Raw genomic sequence first — 12,614 nt, 5'->3', positions numbered from 1 at the left:
TCTGGTACAAAATCAAACTATAGTCAGTTTCCTACAGCACAAGGTCACACTCATTTTTTCTCTGGGACTAACAGTTCCCGTGTTGCAGGGGATGGAAAAATCGCTAATCATTAATAATAGCGTTTCAATGGAACAAAATTACTGATTACTGTTAAATGAAATGGGATAAGAATAAATATGTAATCTATGTACCACTTCTAAGTGCTTTATAATTGTATTAAAGGGTAAATAGTGTTCTGGGGATGAAACAGTGTGGAGGGGGCGGGGTGGACAGTAGAAGCGCGAGGAAAGATAGGTCGCCCGATTGCAGTCTTACTATTTCCTCCTTCATAGATCTACGAACTGAAGAGCGAGCAGGTGTTTCCCCACTCTATCTAATGTCCGCAGCTCGTGGTCTAGTGGCGAGCGCTGCTGCCTCTGGATCACGGCGTCCCGGTTTCGATTCCCGGCCGGATTGGGGATTTTCTCTGCCCAGGGACTGGGTGATTGTATTGTTCTCATCATTTCATCATCATTATCATCATTCATGACAGTGGCTAGATTGGATTGGGGTAGAAAAAAAATTGGACTGAGTAAAAATTGGGACTTCGTACGGGCGCTGATGACCGCCCAGTTGAGCGCTCCACAAAGCAAACATCATCGTCATCATCACTCTACCTAACCCAGTGCCTCATAGGAAGCAACGACAGGTTGTTTTACAAAGTTATATCGACCCTCTGCAGTGCGCCTAAAGAATCGCTGGTGACGCAGTGTGCAGACATGCCCAGGATGAAACTTCCTGGCAGATTAAAACTGCTCAGTTGGTAGCTCAGTTGGTAGAGCACTTGCCCGCGGAAGGCAAAGGTTCCGAGTTCGAGTCTCGGTCCGGCACACAGTTTTCATCTGCCAGGAAGTTTCATATCAGCGCACACTCCGCTGCAGAGTGAAAATCTCATTCTATGCCCAGGATGTTTATTTTCCACGAATTGCCTTAACAGTACATGGAATACATATATGAGTTATTAGTAATATTAACGCAAGAATGCACAGAATCTGCCTAAATCTCTGCACACTCTTCTACATTGCTAGAGAGGAAATTGATTCTTAGTCATGCTGTGCGACAGCAGTAATGTTCTTCCAAGAAATGCAACTTTCCCCACCAAGAGCGCTGCTTGCTTTTCTGTTTACGTCCACAGAATTTGCCGTTCAGTTCTCTTATTTGAGTAGACAAAATAACTTCACTGAGAGCGTGTTTATTTGAATATAGTGGAGTTATTGTCTGTACTTATTTCCAGTTTTTAAGTGAGCTATTATGTAAAATAGCTCAACAGCTGGAGCTGTCAGCTGTCTACCACACCGAGGAGCCTGCCCAAAAAGTAACAAGCTGTCAGTATGTATTTGAAAACGACGATTTCATGGTCACCAGTATCACTGGCTGGAATACTTTTCCAGCATGAGGGCTGTCAAGGCTCAGCTCTCCCAGCATCTGAACAGGCCCCTGAGGCTTAAACTGTCTCCCCCTGCAACAGAATTAGGACACCCAAGTGTTATGGAACTTCAGATATTTCAACTTAGGTCAGCAGATTATGACTCCAGATTTGAACACAATCATCCACAGTCCATCAGTCATATCCATGTCTCACCTGGAGGATTCGCTGTCGATGTGTGTTAAGTAGTTCCGCTCAGTGCAGCCCACTCTACAACTTAATGGAAGAGATTTATGGAATGTAACAGTAACACAATTAATCGTGAGTGAAGTGCAGTACCTTTCTTTTCATTCATCAGTTCACCACTAAAAGACTGCAACACAATTACGTAGCTTTATAATACGGTCAGCAATAGACAGCAGCAAGGTGGAAAATTTACCAATCCAATTCCTTTCCCATCACCACTACAAAGGCCACTGACAACACCAGGAATACAAATTATACACTTCTCAGCCATCCTTACGGAAATGTATTTTACATAATAGTTCACTTAACAACTGGAAATAAGTACTCGTTGAATTGACTGAAAATAGGTCGACAGTACTCGTACATTACTGGCCATTAAAATTGCTATACCAAGAAGAAATGCAGGTGATAAACGGGTATTCATTGGACAAATATATTATACTAGAACTGACATGTGATTACATTTTCACGCAATTTGGGTGCATAGATCCTGAGAAATCAGTACCCAGAACAACCACTTCTGGCCGTAATAACGACCTTGATACGCCTGGGCGTTGAGACAAACAGAGCTTGGATGGTGTGTACAGGTACACCTGCCCATGCAGCTTCAACACGATATCACAGTAGTGACTGGCGTATTGTGACGAGCCAGTTGCTCGGCTACCATTGACCAGACGTTTTCAATTCGTGAGAGATCTGGAGAATGTGCTGGCCAGGGCAGCAGTCGAACATTTTCTGTATCCAGAAAGGCTCGTACAGGACCTGCAACATGCGGTCGTGCATTATCCTGCTGAAATGTAGGGTTTCGCAGGAATCGAATGAAGTGCAGAGCCACGGGTCGTAACACGTCTGAAATGTAACGTCCACTGTTCAATGTGCCGTCTAGAGGTGACCGAGACGCGTAACCAATGCACCCCACACCATCACGCCGGGTGATATGCCAGTATGGCGATGACGAATACACGCTTCCAATGTGCGTTCACCGCGATGTCGCCAAACACGGATGCGACCATCATTATGCTGTAAACAGAACCTGGATTCATCCGAAAAAGTGACGTTTTGCCATTGGTGCAACCAGGTTCGCCGTTGAGTACACCATCGCAGGCGCTCCTGTCTATGATGCAGCGTTTAGGGTAACCGCAGCAATGGTCTCCGAGCTGATAGTCCATGCTGCAGCAAACGTTGTCGAACTATTTGTGCAGATGGTTGTTGTCTTGCAAACGTCCCCATCTGTTGACTCAGGGATCGAGACGTGGCTGCACGATCCGTTACAGCTATGCGGATAAGATGCCTGTCATCTCGACTGCTAGTGATACGAGGTCGTTGGGATCCAGCACGGCGTTCCGTATTACCCTCCTGAACCCACCGATTCCATATTCTGCTAACAGTCATTGGATCTCTACCAACGCGAGCAGCAATGTCGCGATACGATAAACCGCAATCGCGATAGGCTACAATCCGACCTTTATCAAAGTCGGAAACGTGATGGTACGCGTTTCTCCTCCTTACACGAGGCATCACAACGTTTCACCAGGCAACGCCGGTCAACTGCTGTTTGTGTATGAGAAATCGGTTGGACACTTTCCTCATGTCAGCACGTTGTAGGTGTCGCCACCGGCGCCAACCTTGTGTGAATGCTCTGAAAAGCTAATCATTTGCATGCCACAGCATCTTCTTCCTGTCGGTTAAATTTCGCGCCTGTAGCACGTCATCTTCGTGGTGTAGCAATTTTAATGGCCAGTAGTGTATAAACACGATCTCAGTGAAGTTATTTTGTCTGCTCACATAAAAGAACTGGACAGCAAATGATGTGAACGTATAGTCTGTCTGTAAACTGAAAAGCAAGCTGCGCTCTTGGTGGGGAAAGTTGCCTTTCTCGGAAGAACATTACTGCTGCCGTACAGGATGACTAAGAATCAATTTCCTCTCTAGTAATGTAGAAGAGTGTGCAGAGATTTACATAGATCCTCTGCATAGGCGTTTCTTGAGTTAATATTACTAGCAACTCACATCTGTATTCCATGTACTGTTCAGGCACTTTATGGGAAATAAACACCGTGGGCACGTCTGCACACTGCGATTCGTAAGCCACACTGCAGAGGATAAACACCCTTTGTAAAGCATCCTGTAGTTGCTTCTTGTGGCGTAGTGCGTTAGATAAGAGCGGCGAGGAGAGGGGCGGGAGGAGAAACATCTGCTAGCCCTGCAGTTCTTAGACCTATGAAAGAGGAAATTGCAAGACAACAAAAAATGGCTCTGAGCACTATGGGACTTAACTTCTGAGGTCATCAGTCCCCTAGAACTTAGAACTACTTAAACCTAACTAACCTAAGGACATCACACACATCCGTGCCCGAGGCAGGATTCAAACTTGCGACCGTAGCGGTCGCGCGGTTCCAGACTGAAGCGCCTAGAACCGCTCGGCCACACTGGCCGGCTGCAAGACAACAATCTGGCGATCTGCCTTCCGTTGTGCTTCTACCGTGCACCTGCGCCCACGCCACTCTGTTTCATACCCAGGGCGTAATTTATCCAAGCAATTAGTCCTACAAAAATTTAATATTATTTTCATCTAAGGAAGTGAATGTAATTTTGTACTAGGTAACATTTTCACCAGAAGCCGCGATCTTCGCGTTATTCCAGAAAAAAAACATATTTTTTTAATTGCCCTCTCCTTCACGTTCACATCACACTGATGGGGATTTTTAGTATGTTGTTCATGACGCCCCCGCCTATCACTGCACCAAGATTTACGACTACACTACTTTTCCTCTAATTTTCCCTCGTTGACTGGATTATAACATGTGCGCAGGCGAAGGGTACGTTCTTGTGGGAATTCTGGACGGGTGTCAGGCTAATATAATGCAACCCTGTGCTAGGTGTTTCAACTGACTCTTTCTGTAGCTCATTAACGCCTGTACAAAAAATTGGCAGAAAAAAGATCGGGTGCTCTATTTCGGTAACTTGTATGGTAAACCTGTATGGTAAAACAATGCTGAAACCGCTACCTTAACAAGAGAATGGTACAACTGCCCGTGAACAACCTTACAAACAAATAATATAGTATTTACCAAGGCCACTGTGTTACCCCTTGCATGCAATTGAGTAGAATCAGAGACAGTCATTTCTAGCAATACGTGAGAATTTTGAAATTAAAGAAGGTTCTAAAGATTCCAGAAGGTGGAAAATACCCCATATTGCTCCCTGCCCCCCTCCAGCGCCCCTACCCTGTGCGTGCTTATGAACGTGTATCAATGTCGCCAAGAGATATGCTACACTACATCTACATCTACATCCATACTCCGCAAGCCACCTGACGGTGGCGCATTAGTAGTTGGTTGTAGACGACTGGTTTGTTTCTGTTCTATTGTTTATTTCGTATGGAACAGAATTCTGCACTGTATAGTGGAGTACAGTGAAATACATTCCCTTTCATGGAGTGTTGGCGATTATGTACGTGTGACATGGAACACATTCAGAAAAAGTATGCGTGTATGTATCTTTTATGCACGCAGCAAACATGGAGTGCTGGAAAACGTTTCTACTGTGCTTTGGCCCAAACATTTCAGTTCTTCTTCCCAGGGGAATTATATTTCCACTTGCAAACGAAAGATAATCTTTCAAACCTCGGAGTCTCTAAGCCAGAGATGTGGGAACACCATACACGTCCAATTTGTAACAATTGTGCTGGCGGTTCATGTGTACCACGGGTCTCATATGAATAACGGTGGACCATTGAACTGACTTTTATTTTTCTGAAATATAAATATTTAGTATAAGACAGCAATTCCTACACTTTCGACATCATTCCATTGAGTCATAGATAGCATTAGCAACAATTTTATGCGACTTTCGTTTAACTGATTTCACCACATTATTCGCATGAAATGTTACGCGGTAAGAAAGCCATATTTAAATATGCAGTTTGGCTTTAGCATTGTCTGCATTTGTATTTAGCAAGTTACAGTGCAATCTATGACAGCTGGTAGGGGCCATATCATAGCGTCGTTTTTCATTTTCTTTTTTTTTTTTTAATTCCTATCGCAGATCGTGTAAGATCAGATCCACCCTCTGTAGGCCTCCCTGTAAGCTCAAATTTCTCTAGCGCACCCACTGGATACTATGAGGAGTACGGAGGAAGTGACTGTTTCTTGGCTTGCCCTGAAATTCACGATCTTCAGTTCTAAGAGTAATTCTTTACATGAAGCACAAAGAACGAAGGAGAGAAGGAAGGATGATATTTTATGTTCCCTAGAGACGAAGCAAGACACCGAATTCCATAAGAATGGGTAAGGGAGAGGGCCTTGTATTTTTTAAAGAAACTGTCGCAAGTTGTGTCTGTTGTACTTGCGATCTCGTTATCGTGTTCTTGTCCACAGTGAGAATAAGATACGCGCGACGTATAATTCTGTTCAACACTTTATTTAGACGAGAAGTTTCATTTAAGTACATATAACAGCAGGAAAAACATTATGAAACATTTCCAGTTCAACAAATATTACCAATTTTCGGTAACTAAGTGAGGCGCACAGTAACAGTAACAGGAATATTAGAAAAGTCAAAGCAAATGATTAAATTCATGGAGCGCGCGGTGCAGCAAAAAGCGTCTTACAGCGCTCCTGTAGGTAACCGCGCGAACCCTGTTGACATGCACCGGCAGATCAGCTGATCAACTGACATCTGTTAAGGCTGACGCCCGACGCCGCTACAAAACCACACTGGCGGTCACCGAACACTACGCTGGCGGAAAAATGTTAGCACCATCAAGTAGTTGTACGACAGGCGTGTTTCTACATCTGAAAAATGGCCTCTCTTCAAAATTCGCGCCAGTCGCATAAGAGTGGAGCTAGTAGCGTTATTATGAGGATGCAAATCAGGTTCGCTTTAAATACATACTGCAACGGTCGCAAACATTAGCTACCTTTGAGATTGGACATGATATTAGTCAAGAATGCCTTTAAGACGACAAAGTCGCCATTATCAGCGCCTCACTGAGTTTGAACAAGGTCACGGAATAGAGCTACGAGAAACTGGATGTTCCTTCTGAGATATAACAGAAAGACTTGGCAGGAATGTAGCCACTGTACATGATTTCCGGCAGCGACGGTCACGAGAATGTACAGTCACAAGAGAACCGGGCTCCGGACGGCCAAATCTCACTACCGAAAGGGAACACCATCGAATTCGGCGTATGGCTATGGCGCATCGTACTGAATCTGAAACACCAATCTGAACAGCAGTGGGTACCACAGTGACACAGCGAACTGTCACAAATCGGTTGCTCAAAGGGCAGCTCCGAAACAGACGGTCCGTTCTGCGCATTCCACTGAAACCACATCACCGCCGTTTCCCACTTCGGTGGTGTCAAGCGAGAGTTCGCTACAGGGCAGGACAGAGGTGTGTTGTGTTTTCTGTTCCGTTGGCAGTGATGGCTGCGTGTTGGTTAGCAGGAGGCCAGTTGATGACCTGGAACTAATCTGTCTGGGTGCAAGACACTCTGGACCTATACCTGTAATTATGGTCTCGGATGAGATTTCGTGTGACAGCCAGAGCACCCTGACTGCAAATTTGTACATCAAACTGGTGATTCGACCTGTGTGCTGCCATTCATGAACAGCATTCCAGGGACTGTTTTCCAACAGGGTAACGCTTGCTCACATGCTCGTGTTGAAACCCAACATGCTCCACAGGGTGTCAACATGTTGCCTTGACTCGATCACCAGATTTGTCTCCTATCGAATATACACTACTGGCCAATCAAATTGCTACACCAAGAAGAAATGCAGATGATAAACGGGTATTCATTGGACAAAAATATTATACTAGAACTGACATGTGATTACATTTTCATGCAAATTGGGTCCATAGATCTTGAGAAATCAGTACCCAGAACAATCACTTCTGGCCGTAATAACGGCCCTGATACGCATGGCCATTGAGTGAAACAGAGTTTGGATGGCGTGTACAGGTACAGCTGCCCACGCAGCTTCAACATGATAACACAGTTCATCAAGAGTACTGACTGGCGTATTGTGACGAGTCAGTTGCTCGGCCACCATTGACCAGACGTTTTCAGTCGGTGAGAGATCTGGAGAATGTGCTGGCCAGGGCAGCAGTCGAACATTTTCTGTATCCAGAAAGGCCCATACACTAAAGCGCTGCAGTCATGGGCTGTGCGGCTGGTCCCGGCGGAGGTTCGGGTCCTCCCTCGGGCGTGGGTGTGTGTGTTTGTCCTCAGGATAATTTAGGTTAAGTAGTGTGTAAGCTTAGGGACTGATGACCTTAGCAGTTAAGTCCCATAAGATTTCACACACATTTGAACATTTTTGAACTGAGGCTCGTACAGGACCTACAACATGAGGTCGTGCATTATCCTGCTGAAATGTAGGGTTTCACAGGGATCGAGTGAAGGGTAGAGCCACGGGTCGTAACAAATCTGAAATGTAACGTCTACTGTTCAAAGTGCCGTCAATGCGAACAAGAGGTGACCGAGACGTGTAACCAATGGCACCCCATACCATCACCCCGGGTGATACGCCAGTACGACGATGACGAATACACGCTTCCAATGTGCGTTCACCGCAATGTCGCCGAACGCGGATGCGACCATCATGATGTTGTAAACAGAACCTGGATTCATCCGAAAAAATGACGTTTTGCCATTCGTGCACCCAGGTTCGCCGATGAGTACACCATCGCAGGCGCTGCTGTCTGTGATGCAGCGTCAAGGGTAACCGCAGCCATGGTCTCCGAGCTGATTGTCCATGCTGCTGCAGACGTCGTCGAACTGTTCCTGCAGATGGTTGTCGTCTTGCAAACGTCCCCATCTGTTGACTCAGGGATCGAGACGTGACTGCACGATCAGTTACAGCCATGCGGATAAGGTGCCTGTCATCTCGACTGCTAGTGATACGATCCGTTGGTATCCAGCACGGCGTTCCGTATTACCCTCCTGAACCCACCGGTTCCATATTCTGCTAACAGTCATTGGCTCTCGACCAACGCGAGCAGCAATGTCGCGATACGATAATCCGCAATCGCTATAGGCTGCCATCCGACCTTTATCAAAGTCAGAAACGTGATGGTACGCATTTCTCTTCCTTACACGAGGCATCACGACAACGTTTCACCAGGCAACGCCGGTCAACTACTGTTTGTGTATGAGAAATCGGTTGGACACTTTCCTCATGTCAGCACCTTGTAGGTGTCGCCACCGGCGCCAGCCTTGTGTGAATGCTCTGAAAAGCTAATCATTTGCATATTACAGCATCTTCTTCCTGTCGGTTAAATTTCGCGTCTGTAGCACGTCATCTTCGTGGTGTAGCAATTTTAATGGCCAGTAGTGCATGTGGGACATCGCATCTGACAGCAACTCTAACGTTATCCACAAACAGCATGAACCGTCCCTGTCGTGGAACTCCATCCCACGAACTAACGTCCGCCACTGGTACAACACATCGCATGCACGTTTGCATTCTTGCTTTCATTATTGTGGCAGTTACACCGGTTATTAATGTACCAGCATTTGGCATTTGCAATGAATGGCCTCTCATACTTACATTAACCTATGACCTTGCAATGTTAATCACTTAATTATGTTACCTAGACAAATTTATTCCCGAAATATCATTGCTCTAGATTATTTATTTTTTGGTGTTGTGATTTTTTTCGATAGTGTATTCATGTAAGTCACCAACTTAATTTGGATGAGTAGACAAGAGTCCGAATTCGATCGTTCCGAATGCGAACCAGTGTCTTTGCCACCCTACTCGGCTCTGAAGCAGTTTCGGTTGCAACTAGAGATTATGAAAATTTCTGTGGCGTTCTTGGGCGTCACAATGCCGTGACGCATCGACAGTCTGTGCGTTGTATTTTTATTCTTTTCCAGTTTGGTAAGTCGTACCAGCAACATCCGGGAAACAGTTTCGTGGATGGCTTAGACATCACTCAGCATTCTTTCAACGAATCTATCTTGCTTTCGCTTTATCCACAGCTGTAATCACGCTATTATTCCGCCTCAAAATGGCCGCAGCTAGACATTAGACAGTTGTGACTTATTTTAATGACTGCTCGGTGATGGGTTAATAAAACAGTATCGTATCATTTTTGGTCTACTTATGCGCGTTGCATAATTTAGGGTATATTGAGCGCCAGCTGCTAATCATTACACCAAACAGGGCTTCTTGCGGTTCTTGCTAAATTTATAAGTATGCGTCCTGTATGCGTCGTAAGCGAACAGCCACTACTGATGGTCATGAAAATAAACGAATGCAGAGAGTAAGTTCTCTAAGACTGAACAGGTTATCATTGGGGTGGAATGTAGTTACGGCCACAGTCTAAAATAAGTCGCAACACGCCCCCTCGTTTTTGTTACAGCGATAGCAGCGCTCCAAATGGCCAGTAAGCGACACTTCAAAATACGATATCGTATATTAACCTTTATATTGATTTGTAACATAGTTTTTAAAATAGGGAGCCTACGTAGTGCCATAAAAATCGACAATAACTACAGAATGTCACCACATTTGTCATTATTTAGTTTCCAAAGGATCTTGGGATGTACGAATAGGTACATTACAGAACAGTTCATTTACGATTCTCTTGTAGCTAATAGGATTTACTGAATAAAGTCGTTATCCTTCAATAACGAACAATTCTTGGTAAAAACCAGAAGACCTGATCTTTTGCAAAAATCGTATAGCCAACTAAAAAAGCGGAGTTTTGTTCTCTACACTTTGCAGCAAATCAGTGAATGTGGAACGTGGAAAACATCTGCATTATTTAACGTACCAAATAATCCACCACAACTGTAGCTTAAGGGAAAACCAAGCAGCCTTGGTAATAAATTATCAAAAACAATAAAATTGTTTCTCAATACAGAAGAAACCAAATCCGCAATTGTTGCTAAATTTGAGCCACAAATGGGTTGAATATTTAACTCGTTCGCTTTTGAAGCAAATTAAAAAAATTCAGTGAACTGAATAGGCAAACCGTTAGAATCCATGAAAATTTTTAAGTGCCGATGAAAATGTCTGTGATAATAAAAGCAGACAACAACAGAAATATTAAGCTTCTCATACATAGTATACATTTTTTTTTCTTCCATTAAGCGGGATAAGGTGCAGATGTACAGAAATTCGGAAGTATTTCTTCATGAATAAGTTGTACCTTAAGTCATTGAGTCAGTGTGATTCAGCTGTTTTAACATATAATTCATGTAGCCTGGTAATTTCCGAACGCATAGAAAGCAAAAATGTGACATGTATTTCGTTAATTAAATAGAAAATAATTAAAAACATTGTCCTTACGACCCATGTGACTGTGTGCTTTCTCACCACTTGGAGCGCTAGTGTCGCTCCTGCTGTCGATTGGTAACAACTTCAGCACCAGAGAGTGTCGTGACTGTATGTATTAGACTGATTCACAAGTGTGAATGTTAATCTATGACTTTGAGTGAAGTTAGTTATCTACGTCTGACATGACGGGAACGATAAGGAAGGTTCTTTTTTATGTTAGTTTTTGTTTGTTGTTGTCTGTCGTGATCGCTGTACCGTTGTTCTACATGATGGGTGCATCATCTCACGCTCCAGACATTTTCTGGTTTTTGACAGCGACAAGCCCGTACATGTGGGCCATAACCGGCATAGTATCTTCTGTGGCAGTGTCCATAACTGGAGCGGCATTGGGCATTTATACGACTGGAACCAGCATCGTTGGTGGCAGTGTGAAGGCTCCGCGCATCCAGACAAGGAATCTCATCTCGATCATTTTTTGTGAAGCAGTTGCTATTTATGGCATCATCACAGCTATAATTCTTAGTGGCGCAATGAAGGAATTCCAACTGGATGAAGCAGAAAGTAATCCAGCATTTAAAGAAAGAAACTGGTTTTCTGGTTATTTGATTTTCGGTTCTGGGCTCAGCGTGGGGCTGGTGAATTTGTTTTCCGGTTTGTCCGTTGGGATTGTTGGATCAGGAGCAGCATTAGCAGACGCCGCCTTTCCAATAGTATTCGTCAGAATGCTTATTATTGAGATATTTGCGAGTGCAATTGGATTGTTTGGTCTGATTGTTGGAGTTTATTTAACTTCTAAAATACATATGGGTGACTAACAAAGAAATTGGGTGAATTGTTAACTTTGTCTTGTCACAGAACGTAATTACTGTTACTTCAGCAGAGGAACTGAAGATGTAGGATTACGTGTACTCGGTTAGTTCTGTTAATCATTATGTATTGTCTTCTATTAGTGTACTATATAATACTTAAATTTACGTGTGTGGAACCCTGGAGAAAGTGTGTCAATTTCTAATCATTAATACGATTTATGTTTTCTCAGGTATCGAAAATATACTAACGCTTTTATTATTAAACGTTCTATAAGCTTTTTCTGAAATAATATCTTGTTGAAATGGACCTGTCATTTTCGTAACTTGCCTTTTTATGAGTCGTAATTCATATGTGCCATACATTTTGACGTTCAGTTAACGTCTGGACTTTACATAACTTTATCATGCCTGATCCAAAGACTAACAGTAATATACCAGGTATTAGTTATATAGTAAGGTTACTTTCTTCATCACAATGTCATCTCTGTGTAAGGAAGTTTCTGATTTGACGGACCATATTTAGCACAAACAACGAAGCATATGCTACGCACCTGTTTGTTCCAGGAAATACATCTTTAACGAAATATTTGAAAAATTATGTTCCTATTATTATTCATCTTTTTGAAGATATATGCATGTCCCTTGTGTTATCAGGAATACATATTTGTCTGCTGTGACGTTTACATGACAGTAATACCGTAGTATGAGGTATAGTATTAATAGGAAGCGTAATGTAAGAAATAAGTATTTCAGATATTAATTACTACATACTTTGTTACACATTCACACTTTCCTTTTCTCCAAAAATGTTTAATGTTTTCCCAAAATCTTTTAAGAGTCAAGATCCAAAGTAAAAA

General features: G+C 43.4%; 1 protein-coding gene across 1 annotated transcript; it reads left to right on the top strand.

Moving 5' to 3' along the window:
• The first annotated feature begins 11,217 nt into the window (after window positions 1–11,217).
• Window positions 11,218–11,763, top strand: LOC126088389 (V-type proton ATPase 21 kDa proteolipid subunit c''-like). Its single transcript, XM_049906529.1, has one exon. It carries the CDS (start codon window positions 11,218–11,220, stop codon window positions 11,761–11,763), a length of 546 nt encoding a protein of 181 aa, XP_049762486.1.
• The last annotated feature ends 851 nt before the right edge of the window (window positions 11,764–12,614 follow it).

This window comes from Schistocerca cancellata, chromosome 6, assembly GCF_023864275.1.
Source record: "Schistocerca cancellata isolate TAMUIC-IGC-003103 chromosome 6, iqSchCanc2.1, whole genome shotgun sequence".
NCBI classification, from domain to species: domain Eukaryota; kingdom Metazoa; phylum Arthropoda; class Insecta; order Orthoptera; family Acrididae; genus Schistocerca; species Schistocerca cancellata.
Note: the sequence above shows the minus strand (reverse complement) of the source record. Positions and strands in the feature narration are given on the sequence as shown.

Bases quoted from the DNA above. Each gene is read 5' to 3' on its own strand.
- LOC126088389 (XM_049906529.1), top strand. From the start codon at position 11,218: ATGGGTGCATCATCTCACGCTCCAGACATTTTCTGGTTTTTGACAGCG.